The sequence below is a fragment of the Eriocheir sinensis genome, chromosome 34 (genome assembly GCF_024679095.1).
Source record: "Eriocheir sinensis breed Jianghai 21 chromosome 34, ASM2467909v1, whole genome shotgun sequence".
Classification (NCBI taxonomy): domain Eukaryota; kingdom Metazoa; phylum Arthropoda; class Malacostraca; order Decapoda; family Varunidae; genus Eriocheir; species Eriocheir sinensis.
In genome coordinates this window covers 11460797-11481352 of record NC_066542.1, presented here as the reverse complement: position 1 = coordinate 11481352, position 20556 = coordinate 11460797, and the positions used below count along the sequence as shown (strand labels likewise).

The 20556-nt window shown below is 42.7% G+C and overlaps 2 protein-coding genes across 4 annotated transcripts; one reads left to right on the top strand and one right to left on the bottom strand.

The window, feature by feature from the left end:
• Positions 1 to 1237: 1237 nt before the first annotated feature.
• Positions 1238 to 10769, bottom strand: LOC127007081 (arp2/3 complex-activating protein rickA-like). Of its 3 annotated transcripts, none has more exons than XM_050877631.1 (3): positions 9967 to 10220; positions 7697 to 7920; positions 1238 to 4760 (listed from the first exon to the last, which is right to left on the bottom strand). In XM_050877631.1, the coding sequence occupies exons 1-3, from the start codon at positions 10218 to 10220 to the stop codon at positions 4024 to 4026; spliced, it is 1215 nt and encodes a 404-aa protein (XP_050733588.1). In that variant the 3' UTR covers positions 1238 to 4023. The 3 variants fall into 3 exon arrangements, 2 of the variants coding, with proteins under 2 accessions (XP_050733588.1, XP_050733587.1); XM_050877630.1 differs by lacking the exon at positions 9967 to 10220 and adding an exon at positions 8436 to 9412; XR_007760063.1 differs by lacking the exon at positions 1238 to 4760 and adding an exon at positions 4767 to 7568 and having other exon boundaries at positions 9967 to 10769.
• Positions 10770 to 12978: 2209 nt separating this feature from the next.
• On the top strand, positions 12979 to 20260 carry LOC127007080 (cytochrome c oxidase subunit 4 isoform 1, mitochondrial-like). The gene is made up of 4 exons (XM_050877629.1): positions 12979 to 13143; positions 15525 to 15737; positions 16759 to 16951; positions 19512 to 20260. The coding sequence occupies exons 1-4, from the start codon at positions 13120 to 13122 to the stop codon at positions 19643 to 19645; spliced, it is 564 nt and encodes a 187-aa protein (XP_050733586.1). The 5' UTR covers positions 12979 to 13119; the 3' UTR covers positions 19646 to 20260.
• The last annotated feature ends 296 nt before the right edge of the window (positions 20261 to 20556 follow it).

Here is a 20556-nt window from a genome sequence, read left to right as displayed (position 1 = left end):
TGATGAAAACGAGGTAGAAGATAAAGAAGACAAAAACGAAAAAGGAGAAGACTAAGATGATGATTATGAAAAATGAGGTTAAATAAATGAATGAGGTGAAATATCATACTTAAAAATCATCTTCAAGTGAAAAAGACCAACAATTAGAACAAGAGGAGGAAAAGAAAGAGGAAAAGGGAATAAGAACGAGATGATAATGATGACGAGGAAGTAGAAGATAAAGAAAAAGACGAAAAAGAAGACTAAGGAGATGATTATGAAAAATGAGACGTTAAATAAATGAATCGGGTGAATGTGAGGTACTTAAAACATCATCTCCATGTGAAAAACAAAACTCCCTTCCCATGATTAAAAAAGGTCACTGTATTTTGAAGCCATAACCTAATTTCGTTCCCAGTCCTGCATACATTAATTTTAACCCGGTAGCAGCGGGGATCATGTTTCTTAATGGTCCCTCTAAGCGAGAAAAATTAGAAAAATCATCACTCGCACAAACCATTTCAAAATATATATCAAAGGATTTGTGATCAGTTTATGCGTCATTTATTTTGGGGGGTTTATATCATGGCACAAATTTGACCCATCGCTGCTACACGGTAAAGCCACAAATTTGACCCATCGCTGCTACACGGTAAAGCCACAAATTTGGCCCATCGCTGCTACATGGTAAAGCCACAAATTTGACCCATCACTGCTACACGGTAAAGCCACAAATTTGACCCATCGCTGCTACACGGTAAAGCCACAAATTTGACCCATCGCTGCTACACGGTAAAGCCACAAATTTGACCCATCACTGCTACACGGTAAAGCCACAAATTTGACCCATCACTGCTACACGGTAAAGCCACAAATTTGACCCATCACTGCTACACGGTAAAGCCACAAATTTGGCCCATCACTGCTACACGGTAAAGCCACAAATTTGACCCATCGCTGCTACACGGTAAAGCCACAAATTTGACCCATCACTGCTACACGGTAAAGCCACAAATTTGACCCATCACTGCAACACGGTAAAGCCACAAATTTGACCCATCACTGCTACACGGTAAAGCCACAAATTTGACCCATCACTGCTACACGGTAAAGCCACAAATTTGACCCATCGCTGCTACACGGTAAAGCCACAAATTTGACCCATCACTGCAACACGGTAAAGCCACAAATTTGGCCCATCGCTGCTACCAGGTTAAGGGAAAGGGTAAAGGAGAATATCAGAAACAAAACGCTGGGAGAAGTGTCAATATTATTTATTTCCACAAGTAAAAATATGTAAACAAATTATTACACCCTTACACACAAAAAAGGCAAGACAATTCAGGTATATAAAAGATGCAAGCAACAAGTTAACACACATACATACATAAAAAAGGGAGATATGATGACTCAAATGTGTATGGCAGGTATGTAATAATGAAGTCATGAAGCTAAGTTATAATAATCCTTACACACATGACAGACAATGCTAAAATGTTAAAATTATATGTTTCTGCATAGTACTGAATCTCTCTCTCTCTCTCTCTCTCTCTCTCTCTCTCTCTCTCTCTCTCTCTCTCTCTCTCTCTCTCTCTCTCTCTCTCTCTCTCTCTCTCTCTCTCTCTCTCTCTCTCTCTCTCTCTCTCTCTCTCTCTCTCTCTCTCTCTCTCTCTCTCTCTCTCTCTCTCTCCAAAAACAACCAAATAAACTGAAAAAAAAAATCCAATAAATAACAATATACTTACACACTTTAGAAGCAAGGCAAGCCACAAACAACTAAGGGGACACAAAAATCAATCAATCAATCAATGGGGCCGTACACCAGGGGGAACGTCGCCTCGTCCACCCTACAACGCCAAGCCCAGGGGGCCCTCTTAGATTGCACCTTGCAGACAACCCAGTGAGCAGGGTTGCTTCTGAGTAGCATCCCACATGCCTGTACAGCCTGAATTGTTATTGACAGACTATGCAGATGATACATGTCGAATCAGTCTCACAAAGTAGTTGCTGGTTTGACACACACGTCATTCCAGCAATTTCCCATGATTCTGTGGACACTTATTACCAAAGGCATCAATCTGTCTCTCCAAGTCCCTAGCGACTTGAAGATCCGAATCTTTGTACTTCTACACAGGTATCGACAACGCCATATACTTGTGCTGAGTGAGTCCATAACTGAGGCCAATCCGCCATTAGACTTCCAGGCGGGACCCACCGTTGTTCTGAACTACGCTACCAAAGTAGTATATGTAAAATTTTTCGAGATCTCAATGTCTTCGTCACATGCATGAACAGAATGTACTGTTTCATCTAAAACAAAAATACTACAATAAATACTAATATCTGAACTATTTTCTCACCCAAGATTCCATAAATGAGCACAGTTTGCAGGGGTTAAGGGGAGAGTGATGGTAATTTTGCCCAGAACAGGTTCCTATAGAATAAAAGAAGCCCTTTGACTCCTATTCTCTCCAAAATAAGTGAGACAACACAGTAGATGAACCTCATTGGTTACGAAATGGTAGAATGGAAACTCTTCTGCCATGGCCATCCCCTGGTGGGAGCCCCTAGGAGCAGGCATTAATGAGATGATGATGAACACAGTAGAGAATAAGGGACTGGTGAAAAGACAGGTTGAGGAAAGTTAAGAGGGAGTAGATGAGGACTTGGGTAGTGAGATATCACCAAAATATCTGGAGAACAAAAAGATCCTAATGAAGGAAATCAACAGATACGGGGGAAGAAAGAGTGACGCTTGCAAGATAAAAAGCAGTGATGGGCTACTTGTGAAAAGAATGAGCAGATAATGGAGGTATGCCTAGACTACCGTCATGCTGTCCTGAAGACCCTATCAACCCAGCATGAGCCATGCATGATGGTACACTCAGACACAATAATAGTGTAACCTCCAGGTTGGGCAAGGAAGTTAGCCCACTTCAGACACCCCCCTCCACCCCCATCACTCAATCAATAACTTTTTATTCCATGCCAGTTTTTTCCTAGAATTATTAAGCTACTGTAGAAACAAACTATGCCACCTGACAAAGAAAATTCTCCTGAGGATGATGGTATCAACAGATTTTGGGTAGGTTAGAAAGGAAGGAAGGTAAGAAAGCTTTAATACAAACTTATTAAATTGTAACATTAGGCTATATGTGCTTTTACACTACAAAGCCACTTGTCCATCACCTACAGTTTTGTATAAAAGCTTGCTTGCCTCCCTTCCTTTCTAGCTTACCCAAAATCTGTGGCTACCATCATCCTCAGGAGAATTTCCTTTGTCAGGTGGCATTGTTTCTTCTTACAGTAGCTTAATAATTTTAGGAAAAAATCAGCATGGAATAAAAAGCTATTGGTGGAGTGGTGGAGTGGTCCGAAGCGGGCTAACTTCCTTGCCCAATCTGGAGATTACAATATCATTGCGTCCGAGTGTACCACTATAAAACACTTGCCTACACAATTACAGGCTGAGGCCGTCCAGTAAACCCCATCAAGAAAGCCTATCAGTGCTATATCAGTGTGTTGGGCCTTGGAGATGTCAGACAACCTGCCTGCCAACAATCAATCACAGGTGTCCTTACAGAAATAATGTCAAGAAATTTAGTTTCTCATATAGAAATACAGATGCTTTGAGTGAACTGGATGTGAAGATGGCACAAGCAAGGAACATACAGGACTAAGACTGAGCTGGATAACAGAAGATCTGGAGACAGGACAACACAAAGCTAACTCAAATCTTGTACACTTGTAATGACTTAAGATGTGGGTAAAGACTCCTAAAAGCCTTCAGTCACGGGGGCCCCTTTGGCTCCATGATAGTGTCTTCCTCCTGTCTCCAGATTCGAACCCCGGGTTTATTGGGGAAGGATTTATTCTCCTAAGCAGATCAATATCTCATGTGTGCTTCAGAAAGTGAAAAAATACCTAAGACAAACTACATACAGGTGACCACAATAGGGAAACGCACACACCTACACACACACTGTAGGTGCCCAAATAATAACAATAACAATAGAATTAGATATAGTACATTTATAGAACTGGTCAAGATTTTAAATGATTCAAATAGTCTATTATCCCGCTAGCAGCAGTCTGCACAGTTACCGCCGTATTTTCCCACACGTCAAGGACACGAGACATCTTTTTGGAGTTCTGTAATTCATTTTGAAAAGTCTGAGTTTGTATTTCTTTATTCTTCAATGATAAATTTAATACCTTTAGTTCCACTCTCTTTACTTCGGAATCCATTTTAACCATTTCCAAATTTAATTGTTTCAGCTCCTTTTCCATGATAGCACATTCCTGCTCCGTCCTCTTAATTTCCATGTCCAACTCGTGTTCCTTATACTTAAGGTCCATTACGTCCTCGGACCGCTGCTCTGGCACTGAAGCGTTATCAGAGCGCTTGCGTTTTGGTGGTTGCTGTGGCGGCGGTGATGACTCACTAGGGGGCACAGACAACACATCCTCTGGTGAAGTAGGTCGCAGATCTTCCTGTCCGTCCAATGATGGTTGAGCATCTTCCTGTCCGTCCAGTAATAGTAAAGCCTCCTCCTCTCCGTCCAGTGATGGTAAAGCCTCTTCCTGTCCGTCCAGTGATGGTGGTGCAGGGGAAGCCGGGACCTCAGGTGGCAGCATTGAACCGGCTGTCGACGTGGTAGAGAGCGTTGCCGAAGGGGGTCTTGTTTCGGGTGGGGTACAAACTGGAGGCTCTGGTGTGGGGGCAAGTTGTTCTGCTGGAGGGGGGTTTGGTGGTGGTGCATCCTCCTCCATCTCACAGTCTGAAGGCAAGGTTAGGCTGTGGCACAAGAAAGGCATGATGGCTCCACTTATGCTCCTATATAAGGCGCCCCATTATGGAGAGAGAGCAGCCTTCCAAGAGTTCCCATGATTTTAGCCCAAACAAAGTCAAAACTCACCAAGGAAGTGAGCCTGGTGTGGGATGTTGAGAAGAGAGCAGCAGTGATGGGTAGGGTCCCATCTCAGAGTTATAGTGTTTGTTGTTATCGCAGTGTTATAAGGAAAAAATGAAGCAATGAAAATTTTGCTAATGACATTGATGGCAGAAATGCATGCACTTTATTGCTATTTACAATGATGTTAGTTCACATACTTGGCGTCGCCTCACTCACCCTATGACGCCAACCACAGTGGTATCACCAAGCAAGTCTCCACGCAGGCCCCCTTCCCATCCTAAGTACCTCAAGGCAAAATCTATTGACTTGCTCAAGCCACAAACTCTGTGGGCATCCCCTTGGTCTCCTACACTCAGAATTGTCTCTTACAGTGACAACCCGGTGAGCAAGGTCGATTTCCAAGTAGTATATCACATACCCGTATGCCCAGAGTTGACATTCACAGATTATGCAGGTAATAGGCCTCCATTCAGTCTCATAGAGTGACTGCTGATTTGACACAAAATCGTTCCAGCAATATCTCATGATTCTGCATAGACACTTACTACCAAAGGTCTCAATCTGCCTCCTCAAGTTACTATTTAGTGCCAATGTCTAATAGCTACAGAGTAAGACAGGAATTACAAGCAAATTGAGGATGTGTTTGTCATTCCGCACAGGTACCAGCAATGCCAGAAACACAAGTTGAGTGAGTCCATAACACCAAAGCCAAGAAACTTCAATAGAAGCTTCTTGTCGAGACCTGCCGTTGTTCTGAACTACACTATCAAGGTATGTGAAATTCCAAGATATCAATGTCCTTGCCATGCACATGAACAGACTGTACTATTTCATTCAGCAAGCATCTAAACACATGTGCCTTAGGGAGAGGGCCCTTTAACCCCTCTTTGTTTTCAGGGTGGCCAGGCTGGTGCAGATGTGGCGACCACCCACAAAATCAGGCACAGGAACTCTTTTGTTGATGATGAACTCCTCTATGTTCCCTTCATAAAAAACACTACCCACATTTCTTCTTATCTTCACAGTTAGAAAGGTTCGATCATTACACCAGACTGGCCATATCGGCTTCAATGATGTGCTTTGGTGCCTGTCTGTCTCTCTATAGCTCATTCCTGTCCTCTTGAGCTGGTCATGGCAGAGTCTCCAGTTCTCCCTGTTCATACACTCCCTTTCTGCACATTAATGCAGCCCCTCTCACCTCTCTCCTTTCCTTGGTGATACCTTACAAACATTAGGTGGAGCCTCAAATAAGAGGTATTTTGGTCTGCATCATCCTAAAACAGTACCTCATATATATACTCTTCATCTTCTTTTCCTTGAACATCCTTACTTTCCCTCATGTGGTTAGATAGGCTATGAATCTCTCCCACTCTTGACGATTGTATGCTCTCTCCTTCGTGATATACATCCTCACTCTCTCCTCCCTGATATCCATCCTAAACATCTATTAATCTATGAGTTCGCTAATGCAGAACACATCAGCTAACAGTGGAACCAGGCAGTGATAGTACTGTATATAGATTTAAGTTAGGAACCTAGCGCAACTGATGCAAGGCAGTTCCTAATTTAAAAAGCATAGCAATTATGGAGTGATGTGACAGATTTAGAGGTAGGAATTATATTTTGATGCTTAGGTCCTTATTCTCAAACATTTGGGGGCTTCCACACCCACATTTGATAAGGCCTTTGTAGAAGATGTGGGCAGTTTTATGAGTATGATAGGGCATTCGTATAAGTTGTGGGTAGTTTTATGGGTCTGATAAGGATTTGAAGGTTGTGGGTAATTTTATGAGTCTGATAAGGCCTTTGTAGAAGTTATGGGACATTTTATGAGTGATAAGGATTTATAAAAGTTATGGGACATTTTATGAGTCTGATAAGGATTTGTAGAAATTATGGGACATTTTATGAGTCTGAGAAGGATTTGTAGAAGTTATGGGACATTTTATAAGTCTGATAAGGATTTGTAGAAGTTATGGGACATTTTATAAGTCTGATAAGGATTTGTAGTTATGGGACATTTTATGAGTCTGATAAGGATTTGTAGAAGTTATGGGACATTTTATGAGTCTGATAAGGATTTGTAAAAGTTATGGGACATTTTAAGAGTCTGATAAGGATTTGTAGAAGTTATGGGACATTTTATGAGTCTGATAAGGATTTGTAAAAGTTATGGGACATTTTATGAGTCTGATAAGGCCTTTGTAGAAATTGTGGGAAGCTTTATGAGTTTGATAAGGCCTTTGTAGAAGTTGTGAGTAGTTTTATGAGTCTGATAAGGCCTTTGTAGAAATTGTGGGAAGCTTTATGAGTCTGATAAGGATTTGTAGAAATTGTGGGAAGCTTTATGAGTTTGATAAGGTCTTTGTAGAAGTTGTGGGTAGTTTTATGAGTATGTGAGTTTTATGGACAGTTTTATGAGGCTAGTTATGGTCTGACAAGGTTTCTGCACCAATAATATGAAACTCACTCATGAGAAGCCAACTAATCTCCACTGTGGCCTTTGGAAATATTTGTTGTGAGGGCCAAGTGTCTGGGAATAGGGACCTTAGAGTTATCCAGTAATTAGTTGTTTTGTTTTTCACTGATTTGAAGCATTTGTCAAGTTGTCATTCACCAAGGCTATGGCATGTGTGGCTGAGGGGGAAATTTATGGCAGCAAAAGATAAAGGTCTGGAAAAATTAATCCCATAAATCTGACCCACCGAGTTGTTTATATTGTATACTTTTTTTGTCTAAACAAGTATACAGAGCAAGTGTAATGCCAGAATAAGTAATAAGTACAAAGATTAAAAACTCACCTGATGGAGCATCGCTGTCAAATGGATTGGTAAGCGGTAGGACTTGGCATGTGGTGGGTTTTTTTCTTGACTTTGACCCTCGTCCCGGCTTCTGGGTCCCCTTCCCTTGCTGCTGACTGTCAGGGCGGCTGAGCTGGGTTGGGGTGTGACTGCCATGATGGTTTTGGAGTCCTATTTCTGCAGAATTCTTATTCTTCTTATCTTGCAAGTATATCTTTTTTGCTCTAAAATTTGAAAAAATGAGAAATTTAGGAAATGTTCAGAGCTGTGATGAAAACAAAACTTAACTGGAAATTTTTTTTAAGCTCTCTTGAACATGTACATAGCAATAGTTATTGCTTGGAAACAATAACTAATTTTCTCTCAACTGGAAGATAAAATAAATAAAATCAACTCTGTATTTTAGTTTCAGCTTAGTTTGCTTAGTTTTTCTAAAATATTTTAACACAAATGAAACTAGTATCCCTTGACCCTTGAGAGTCTGCCCTTGATTTAGCAGAATTTTTCTATTAAATTATACTCAACCCTCGATTTGCCGGACTAAAAGGGGGGAAGGCTTGTCCGGGAATGGCAAATGTCCGGCAATGGAAAATGTCCGGGGGTCTACCCCCTTGCCGGACTTTACCCTATATATGTCCGGGAAACACAACCCACCCCCGGACTACACCTCGCATAGCTGTCCTATACTGTCCTGTAATATAATATATTACCTTCTACAACATGCACATATACAACATACATATACGGATCATCACGGAAAGGTTCAATCATTTCAGCATCGGCACTTTCAGCCTCATCTGTCACAGCCAGATTGCGGATGCCATGGCGCCTGCGGAAGCGCCAGAGCCACCCATCACTGGCCTTGAACTCAATACCCATGTGGGCAGCAAGCTTAGCAGCACTAGCGGCCAACTCCACTCCCCTCACTTCCACCCCACATGCACGCTCCTGGGTATACCACTTGTACACTGCCAAATCAAGTTCAACACATTTCGGGTCTTTCATATGCTTTCTAGTTGCATCACCCTTTCCCGACACAGCAAATTTAACTGCATAATTTTCTAACTTTCCTCTAGCTTTTTTTATGTCCGAAACTGTCTGTTTTTTCACCCCATACAGCTCGCAGACTTGGGCAACACTCATTCCTCCATCTATTTTACGTAAAAGTTCCAGTTTTTGCGACACAGAAAGGTGCACAGGTTTAGCTGTACGCTTGGTTACTTTCTTTGGTGGGTTTTTGGGTGGCATCGTTGTGAAGAAGAGGTGTATCCACGACAAGCACGTAAGCACAACACTCGTGTGACGCGGCAGACTTGTGTACAGTCCAGTACTAGACGTGTATGTCCGCCCGCGCTGCCATCTAGTGCCCGATTTGCGAACTTTGTCTGGCGCGGTAGTTTGAAATCGACTTGTCCCGGACTTTTTTTTTTTTTTTTTTTTTTTTTACCCCACGGACTCTTGTCCGGCAAATCCGAAATCCGGCAAATGGAGGTCCGGCAAATCGAGGGTTGAGTACATCAATAGCGGGATGAAATTTTACACAAAAAACAGCTTTACGCTAAAAAAATGTTGCACTTAATGAGCTTCTACAGTAAAACACACTTTGTTTATTATATGAGATGAAAGTTGGCTATTTTCAATCATTAGCATTTCCATATATATCATATTGTGTTCGTTATATTAGATGGAAGGTGAGGCACAGAAGGACAAGAGTGGAGGTGTTTACAGGCGGGTGGACAAACCTAGTCTGACCAGACGCGCACCACCTGGTAGGCTTTGTTTCCACACCTGGTAAATCTTAAGAATAGCGGCTACTAGCGGGTGTGCATTTAGGGCATGGTGAGGTGGTAATTACAACATTTCTAGCATTACGACAGGGTTTTGATAAGCGGACAGGTGTGTTTATTTCACAAGGGGTGTATTTTTCCATGCTGGCCTCACGATTTCTTCTAAGTTGATGGGCGATGAAACTGTGAGCTCCGGGGTGAAGAAAGGGAAGAGCCCGCGCGGAAAAATACACCCCTTGTGACATATCCACACCCGTCCGCTTGTCGAAACCCCATCATACGTAATAGAAATGTTGTAATTACCACCACACCATGCCCTAAATGCGCACCCGCTAGTAGCCGCTATTCTTAAGATTTACCACACACCTTATTCTCATTAAGGTAAAAAGATATCATAACGTACATCGGGGTATCACTGAGGTCACACTAGGGTACAACAGAGTAAAAAGACGTCCATTACAGTAACATGCACAAATCACTTACTTGGTCTTCATGTGCTCCCAGGTCCGTTTCAACTGCTGGTAGGATTTCTTGGGGTACCTTCTCTTCACCGCCACAGCATTGTACCGTTTTGTTATGCTGGTCCAGGCACCATGCTTCCGTGCTATGGTATCCACGTCATTCTTCCTGGTGCACACAAGATCTTTATATTCTTCGAGGATGTCCAGCAGGAGTTTCATTTCTTTCTCTGTGGAGTATTTCTGGACCTCCTTGCCTGGCGAGCTGGACTTGGACATGTCTTTCCTCTAGTTGAGTCATCCACTACAGCCAACAAGTCTTTTTCTTTAGTATTTTAAGAGGCTGTATGGGCCATGGAACCACTACTATATGGCCCTAAGGACAGTGTGCCTCGAGTAGAAGCAACAGGGAGTCAAGAGTAAAATTTATTTCTTCTTGCTTGCATCCAGTTGTCAGTCATCCACTACAGCCAGCGAGTCTCCTTCTTCAGTGTTTTAAGGGGCTCGGTGGGGCATGGAACCAGCAACTATGGCCCTAAGATAGTGTACCTCTTGAGTAGTAAAACTTAATTCCTCTTCTTGCTTGCCTCTAGTTGCCAGTCATCCACTACAGCCAGCGAGTCTTCTTCTTCAGTGTTTTAAGGAGCTCGGTGGGGCATGGAACCAGCAACTATGGCCCTAAAGATAGTATGCCTCTCGAGTCCAGTTGAAGGTCCAGGAGATAGCCTTTGCCTCGGCCTCCCTTTGCTTCCTCTAGTCTGTCCTTAGGTGGTTGACTGGTTGTGGTGGCCTTCCCTTTGCTTCCTCTAGTCTGTTCTTAGGTGGTTGACTGGTTGTGGTGGCCTTCCCTTTGCTTCCTCTAGTCTGTCCTTAGGTGGTTGACTGGTTGTGGTGGCCTTCCCTTTGCTTCCTCTAGTCTGTTCTTAATAGGTGTCACCTGATTTACCTTTTTTTTAACTCATACAGAACCCGTTTCACTTCTTCTTTGTCAGTGTGGTCTTCAAATAGCAGTTCAGCAGTCTAGTTTTCGTTGTGTGGTTGTTTGAACAGAGCTTGACTTTTTTTTTCCGGGGGCAACGAGGAGTCAGGGTAGAATTTGCCGTTGAATCCTTGGGGGGCAAGATCCTGCCGAGCTGACCAGGCTTCCGTGCGGACGTGATGGCGGGCTGAGGCCTGAGGGTCACTGCCAAGGCCTCTAGTGTATATGCTCTTCCTTGGTCACTGTCTGGTTGCTGTGTTTGGAGCATGAACCACGGTAATGGGGACTGACGATCGAGGAGATTTGACCTTGATCCTGATCTTGATGTCACAGGTGTACCGACTACCGAGATTTCTCCCCAGCCCCTTTGTATCGGCAGCTCCTGTGAAGGAAAACAAAACTCAACTACTTGGGGCAAGATATCATTGCCTACATCTTGCACACTACATGCTCTCCAGGAACTCTTTCACCGCCTCAATCACTCATCCATTCGTCTCTCCACTTGAATCACGGCCCCAGCAGCAGCACCATCCACTCCCATCCAGTCCTCCCATTCACTCTCATCTGTCTCTCAGAAACGCCTGTATCATTCAAAGTACCAAGCACTTCAAACCGATTTGAGACTGCCAATGCATACTCCTGGCACCTGGTCCCTGTTTCTCAAGATGGAACTCTGGCGGGTTGCATCTTGATTATTTTTTTATTTTTTTTAGATCTGATCGATCTCGCGATCAATCAATCACCACCAGCATTGTTATTGGATGGGATGGAGAATGTAATGAAAGCCCGTATGAGAGGTTTGGTATGGGTGTGACAGTAAATTAAGGGAATGCATGGATTGTGGAGTGGTCGAATGGGTGAAGCAAGGTACGCTAGATGGTTTGAACACGTGATGAGAATGAAGCTGCGAAGGAAGTGTACGAGGGATCGAAAAACTGAGGGAGGGGGTGTCAGGGGAAGATCACCTGTGATCGAAGAGACCGGCGGATCAATAGGGTGAACGAGTATTGGAGCAAGTGTACGTAACGCCAGAATTTGTCTCTTTTCTCTACTCCCACACGACCACTCCGTGTAACAACACACGAGAAATTAATCCAGACAAGGAAAGGTTTGCCGGCGCCGGGGATCGAACCCGCGACCAGCGAGACGGGAGAGAAGGAGTGCCAGAACAGGTTTCTTCACATCATTCTTTTCCTTCTCTTTTTACCTTTTCATATTTTTCATCATCTGTGACTGGTTTAATTTGTCTCTGGTTTTGTGTTTAATTAAAGGTATTTAATTGCTTTCCATTATTTCTTCCTTTTCTTTATCTTCACATCATTCTTTCTTCCTCTTTTAACCTCTTTATATTTTTCGTCACCTGTGACTGGTGTAAATTTGTCTTTGTTGTGTACGTAACATCTCATTTTGCACAGTTTCGTTAGACATATGATGATTTATGCTGATCCTGGAGGCGTCTTAGGTGCTGATGCTGGCGATGATGATAATGACGCAACCTTCACCTTGAGCTCGAGGTGTGTGGAGGTGATCAGAAACACAAGATTATCGTATTCAACACTGCAGTTCTCGATTTCAGACGCCCCCAAAACTGACATATAACTATTAAATCAAAGTCATATTTAAAACCGTTAATTATTGATGTTTTTTTGCAATAACTATGGCTCAAGCTGGTGATTGATTGATAGTTTATTGTTGACAGAGTGTGATTATACAACTATTAATACATGTGTAGGAAGCACCATGAAATTAAAAAGACACAATGGCAGGACTGGTGATATGGATATTGTGCACATGTTTTTTCCTTGTATATTGCGAATCACACTATGTATTGCCTGGGGGTCGGGATGTCATGCTCCTGCCTTCTCCTTGATTGCATACTTTTTCAATAATAAGCCAACAATCAATTAATCAATCAAAGTGCTGAGTACGACAGTTTGGCAAGGCTGGTGCTGATGCTGACGATGATGATGATGCAACCCACCGCCCTCTCCATCTCGTTCCAAAACTGTTTTAAGTCTCGGCGCAAAATGCTTTTCATGTACCAACCTATTTCCACTCACTTTCAGACCATATAACCTACATTTCCGACTATAGAAAATACTCACAATAAACTTGGATATTAGATAAAGTGATAGATAAATAAAAAGTTGAGATCTGATAAAGGGAGGAAAAGGGAGAACAGCGGTCGTTGTGTGCAAGATGGCGGCGAGACGAGGCTGTGAGGTGAGCATAGCTGGTGTTTATTCCTCATTCCTGACCTCCACAAGCTAACCTCACAGTATTCAAAACATTTTTAACACACTAGAGACTAAGGTAAATACTTCTAGTCGGTGCTGCGGGTCTCGAACGTGGGGTAAAGGGTGTTAGTGCGGGCCGGCCACTAGGTCACCGATCAGCTGATGGCGCCGGGTGATGGGAGGGCGGGTATTTTTTTTGTATTTATGCCGCTGTGGATGTGTTAGTGTGTCCTCAAGATGGTGTATTTTAACTAGAGAAGATGTTAATACCTAAAAGTAGTAATTGCGTTAGGTTGGGTGGTATGGGGTGTATGTATGGGCCGGGGAAAGTACTCGACTGCGCCCAACTTTTATTTTTTATTTACTCTAGAATCACACTCACTTGATTTATTTTGTTGTGGAAGAGTTTGCGCGGCCTCAAACTGATGTATTCTATTTAGACAACACGCTGGTAGATAATAGTAATGGGGTGAGGCTGGGTGCTATCGGCTGTCTTGTCTGATCCTTGTTTTTTATTTACTCTAGAATCACACCCACTTAATTTATTTCGCTGTGGAAGAGTTAGTGTGGCCTCAAAATGGTGTACTATATTTAGGGGATGGCAATGGGGTAAGGCTGGGTGCTATCGGCTATGTCAGCCTTTTTGTTGTTGTTTACTCTAGAATCACACCCACTACGCTGATGGTTGCAGGTATTATTGGTATTCCATTATTTCTTTCCTCTATTACAATTTCCTATTTGCCTTTTTTTTCTCGGTACATGTGTTTTTTGGTTAAGATTCGTTTTAGTACTGTGCCAGTATTCATTACCTACCTTTTAAAACATCACTAGCTCTTCATATATCTTTTCCACAAATGTTTAACAATCATGGAAACACTTTCAAAATCCAATTCAAGGATTATTTATTGTTGAAAATAGGGGATAATATTCACGAAAGCATAGCCTCCTCTGGCGGCGGTGCAACCGGTGTTGCGAGAAATACCTCCTCACAGAAATAAGTCGCATATATAAGTGGGGCCCCCCCCATTAGCAGGTTGTAAAGTTCAGTTGTAGTTGAAATATGCTCCCCCACCCTAAACCCTCTGCGAGCTATTTTGCGGCTGCGGCGGCACCATCGCTACGGCCACTGACAGAGGAGGCTACGCTTTTGTGAATATTATCCCCTATTCTCAACAATAAATAGTCCTTGAATTGGATTTTGAAAGCGTTTCCATGATTGTTGAACGTTTGTGGAAAAGATATATGAAGAGCTAGTGATGTTTCATAAGGTAGGTAATGAAATACTGGCACGGTCCTAAAACGAATCTTTACCGTTTTTTCCTCTACTCCAGAATTACACCCAACTTCACCGATGGTTGGCAGTTTTACTAGTAGTTCCCTTATTGCCATTTCCTGTTCTCGGTGTGGGGTTTATTCAGTAAGTTTTTTTTCTCAAGTGTAGAATCACATCCACTCAGCTGATGGTTGGTAGTGTTATTGGAGTTTCTTACCCATATTGCCACTTCCATAACATAACATAACTTAAGAACATAAGGAAACTGCAAACTTCTGTTTTGGGTAATGTTGATGAGAGGGTAGCCACCTCTTGTGAAGTTAATACTATGATATGGATTCTTGTTTGGTCCCTGAATGCAGTGCAGTAACAAATGACTTCTGGAAAATAGGAGGAGGGTCAAGAGGGGCTAAACTACCACATGATGTAGGTTTCGGCGGAAACACACAGCACGGGACAGGACAAGGTAGTAACGGGCTTTTGTCAACGGGTGGGAGCAGGGCGGCAGCGGATGCACATCAGGCGTGGAAAAATCAATAATTTAGTGATTTCCGTAAAAAAATACTTTTGTCCTCAATACACGGAAACAAGGCATAATAAACAATTAAGCTTGAGGAAGGTGGACTTAGTTATTTTCCTCTCTATATCAAAGCTGGTAACAATTAAGAAAGTTGTATTGTAGAATTATAGAGGGCACTGCTTGTTTCACCTTGCATAAGTTCGTCAGATTAATTTATTTAATTCAACTTTTTTATGAATTAAATTTATAGGCAGTTTAGTTTATTGAGTGGAGGAGGCCAAGGGGATGCCCACAAAGTTCATAGCTAGAGCAAGTCATGGATCCTACTGGGAGGTACATACTTAGGATGGGTAGGGGGCTTGCATGGAGACTTGCCCAGAGGAACCCCCGGGTTTGGCATCGTAGGGTTGGCGAGGCGGCATTATCCCTGCCGTATGCCCCCATTGATTCATTTTTTGATAATTATTAATTACACAACTCTGTGGCATGATTTATTATTACCTGTTGTAGGTGTTTGCATGACCTTGTTCTGAGGTATCTTCTCCCATTCCATGACTTACTTCTTTGCCCCCAGATGGCACTGAACTCTGCTGTGAAGAGGTATGCAGTGGTGGGCCTGAGGAGTGCCCTTGGAGGCCAGCAACAGGTGGCAGCAGCCTCTTCACTCTCCAAGATTGGTAACAGGGAAGTGGTGGGCTTTGGCTTAAATGGCACGCCCAGCTACATCGACCGCGTGGACATCCCCATGCCTGCCATCCGCTTCAAGGAGAACACCCCGGACGTCATGGTGAGTTATTCTGATGCATTGCTGAGTTTCAGGACATCCTTATAGTATATTTTTATATCTTGTACACTTATATCTCCCTGTTCTTATATATCCTGCTGGGCAAAATAAAACTATCATTATTTTTGTTATTGTTAAATGGAAAAATTTGGGTAAAGTCAAGAAGTGGCATTTCACACTGAGATCATTTTCGTTAATAGCAAATCACTAGCCGTAAACATTAATCACTAATTGTATCACAAAACATGCTTGGCAGCTTTAGTTAAAAATGGTGGGAGAAGTTGTTGGCAAAATTCATGGTTGTTTTTTCTGCTTCTCCATGTTATCTAGGAGTACTGATAAGGCTATTTCCTGGTGCACTTTGTCTACTTGTCTAAGGTCTTGTTTTGCTAGTTCATCAGAGGGAATGATAAATGAAGGCCAGATAGTGCTAGGGATGGTAGTAGATGCCATCCAGTATATTAAGTGTAGAATTGGGGGAGGCGGTGACTGTGTGATTAGTGTCCAGGAGGACCCGACTTCACATCCTGCCCGCCGTCACAAGCCGAGATTTTTCAGTCACCGCCGAGTGGTCTACAACTACCCACAAGATGTCCTGAAGACCACCTACCAACCCATAGTCTTAGATTCTCTCTCCAAAAAGAGGATCTAAGACAAGCTCTGGGGGACAGCACGAGACCAGCAAGATGGCACCACTGTGTGTGTGTGTGTGTGTGTGTGTGCGTATATATGTGCGTGTGTGCTGCAGTGGAAGGAAGATGGGTGATAGGGTCAGTCAAGAAAATTAGGAGAGGTAGTTATAAGCATTGAGGTGTAAAGGGATTAACAAATAATGCAGTTTACTAGTCTAGACTTCTGCTTATAAAACATAGTAGGCATGGGATGGGGCATAGTAATTATGTTTCCAGAAATGTGCTATTGCTGCTATATGGTCTTTTAGTTTTTATTTTATTATTTTTTTAATTTTATATGTATGGTATATACCCCTCATCCTTCTCCCCTTGACCCTGCCTCTCTCCACCAGGCCCTCCGGGAGAAGGAGAAGGGTGACTGGAGTAAGCTGACCCTGGAGGAGAAGAAGGCCCTGTACCGCGCCTCCTTCTGCCAGACCTTCGCTGAGGTGAAGGCACCAACCGGCGAGTGGAAGAGCATATTGGGCATCAGCCTTCTCGCCTCCTCCCTCGCCATCTGGCTGTTCCTCTTCATGAAGGCCACCGGTGAGTATAGATAAGGAATTCTGGTCACAGGCAAAGCTTCCCCAGCACCATGATCAAGGCTAACCCAAAGAAGACATCTGTTCCTCAGTCAGTGTTACTAAAGACAGGTGTTTTCTTTTCCAGGGAAGCAGGACAATAGGGCTCATGTAACTGAACTCAATTTTTTCATATTGTTGAGACCATAAGGATACTTAACCCAGTAACAGTGGGGATCATGTTTCTTAATGGTCCCTCTAAGCGAGTAAAATGAGAAAAAATCATCACTCACACAATTCATTTCAAAATATATATCAAAGCATTTGTGATCAGTTTATGCATCATCTATTTTTTGGGGTTTATATCATGGCACAAATTTGGCCTGTCGCTGCTACACAGTAAAGCCACAAATTTGGCCTGTCGCTGCTACCGGGTTAATCCAATCAGTGCAGTTGTCCCTCGATATTCACAGGGAACTGGTTTTAGGTCCCCCTCATGGATACCAAATTCCACATATGCATAAGTCCTTGGTAGAAAATGGCATAGTGTTTGCACATCTTTGGTGCACATCCTCCTGTATACTTTAAAGTTTAAATCACCTCTAGATTACTTATAATACTACTCCATTGTAAATTTTATTGATCTCTATGTTGCTCTATTGTGTGAGTGCTTGATTCATGCCTGCTGACCTTGTTAGGTTATGGTCACTATTTACTCCATCCAGGCGAGGAGGCGTACATAAACCCAGCGAATAGCGGGGTCATCTGTGTATAAACTGCATTATTATTATGTTTCCCAACAAGTAAAGGGAAGGATGTGTGTATAAAGCAACTCCATCTATTAACACAAAATGGTAACAGCATAGAATTATATGTTTTCTACTTAGCTTTATTATGCAAATACTTTATTCATTCTTATTGACCTTACAGTCCACCTCCGCATGTGACATGCCACTTTTCAAGAGATCCAAGATGTTTAGTATCTCAAAGGGATGGCTCTTCATGCTCCCTTTAGCCTTTCAGTGATTGCTTTGTCCACTAGGTTGCTTTTTAGGAGCCTCTTTTCACAAACATTTTTGCACAACACAAGTAGAGAACAAATGAGTGTGAAATGATTGGATTTCCTACCAGTGGTGCAGCTACCAGGGAGCAGGCATAGTAGTGCATATGAGGCATCTAGTGCTCAAGGGGCGAACAAGCCAGTTACCTAGTTTTGAGCTACAGGCCTTCAAAGTCAAGCATAGCAAAAAAACAATGAAAAACATGCATAGCACTATCATCATACATCAACAGAAAGTTTTCAGTTAGACAAATTCAGTGAAATCAGTGTTTGTGTGAAATTGTGTTAATTACAAAAAACAAAAAAAAACAAAAACAAAGAAACCTGTAAGGGCATTGTAGTGTAAATATGTGTGTATTTGTTGTATTTGTTTTTTTATTAATTCACGTTTATTATCAAATTTAATCCAAACTCAGAATATCAAAAGAATATGATTCAACTATAGTCTATTGACTCTAACTTGAGCCCTGTGGCTTGGCCCGGGGAACCCCCTATTGTTTACACATCTAGCGATGACCTGCGCATGGCGATCTGTCTCACTGTTAGTCTGTACGTTATCTTTTATGGAATATATATATATTCATAATATGACTGCATGGTGTTATGAATGGCTTGGGATTTGAGGGAAAGACAGCGACTCTGTAAACCTTCCATTTCACTTGGCAACGTGGCTCATGCAACGGTGCCCCCTGAGGGACCTTGGCAGCAGGCACCAGGGCGCACCATTCACCCTTCCTTAACCATGGAAGACTCACGTCCTGCACAGCCAAGCAAAAGAGATTATATATAACGTAAATGAGAGAGAGAGAGAGACCCTTTGAGGAGAGTGATGTGGCAGCAGAGCAGTCTCCCTGAGCCGCGCCTAAAGGCTCAAGTTAGAGTCGATAGACTATAACAGCCAGTTTAAATTTCAAAACAAAATTTCCATATTTAGGTGTTTTATGAGTGTTTTACTAGTGCTCTTCACCCTTAGAGCCCTGATACAGCCCACTTCATACACCCTGCAGATGGGCAAAAACACGTTACTCTCACCACCCTTCTACTGGGCCATGGAGACCGATTTCCCATTTTCACGTTCACAGAGGGTTATACAGTGCTTCCATCTAGCGGAAACTGGCAAAAACTCAAAATCCGCCATGTTGGTATGTTCGCACCTCAAGCTCTAGACGCCTCTTATGCTCCCATGAATCTATGACCCCCCACCTATTGGAGAGTGAAAGAGAGAGATGCATGATGTACAAAGTACATGATGCAATGTACAGTGTACACTACCACTTTACATGTTGCCCCCACTCTCAAACTATGTCAAGGCCTAAATACACCTGAGAGCTGCATGACAGAAACACCTTCCAGGGGTGCCTCATACTCACCATGAGAGTGAGGCTTTGCTCCCTCAGTATAGTTCCATTGCCAGTAGTAGTTATTGATCCCATATTTTTCCCTGTTTGTGGTTTGTGATCTGAACAAAGTATGAAGGACCAAAACATGAGGATTTCTAACATTGTTCATTCCTTCTTTCCAACAGTTTATGAGCCCATCCCAGACACATTCTCTCAGGAGAAAATGGAAGCCCAGCTCAAGAGAATGATTGACCTGCGTGCGAACCCCGTGCAGGGCACCTCTTCCCACTGGGACTACGAGAAGGGTGACTGGAAGTAAACCCGTCCCTCGCCCCGCCCCACAGCCCTCTGCCTCGCCGCCATCCTCGTATAGGTACCAACATGTAAATTCATTTTAATCTGTTCCATATGACAAGGTGCCTGTACCTAGAAAATATTCATGTTCTGTCTGCAGTCATCAGTTGACTTGTTCAAGTACCACAAAGTAACTTTGGGGCATAATACTAAATTGTATCTCCTGCATTCATGTCATTGAATTTTCCATCTGTATGTATTTCAACACAAGGAATGGACTTTGCATACTGTTTAATTCACTCCACTTCATATTCCAACATGTAAATACAAATAAGGGAGGCACCTGGATTTTGCCTGTAGCATGGAAGCAAAAGGCAGCTCCCAGTGTGTTATTAAATGATATTTTTCAAACCCTCTTAACTGTTTATATCTGGCCTGTGTGGAGTGTTTAATATCTGCAGTGAGATCATTTACAAAAAAAAAAAAGACATTTGTGCAGAGAAAGATGTAATTTTAGCTTATTTTTACTTCAAAGATTACCCCATTAACAGATTTGTTCTTGTCATAAACTGATACATTTGGTCGGGGTCACACACTATTTTCTCCCCTCGCCCCCTCACCCTCCCCACACAGACCCCCATTCCAGCTCCCTGACTCAACACCAGTGTACCTCTTGCACTCTTTTAAGTAAGTTAAGGGATGGGTAAGAGGGAGGAGAGTTGACAGATACAATATGTGCAATAGCTCAGCTTGCAATAGTTACTTAACTTCTTCAGTTACACCAGCCATGCATTAACACCCACCATTGAAGTTCCACCCTTGTACAGTCAGGGAGCAAGAAAATATTGTAAATAGAAGTTATTATTTAAGTCGCTGTGTAGTAAACGGTGACATAAATAAACGTCTTTCCTTAACCATCACTGCTGTGTTGCACAC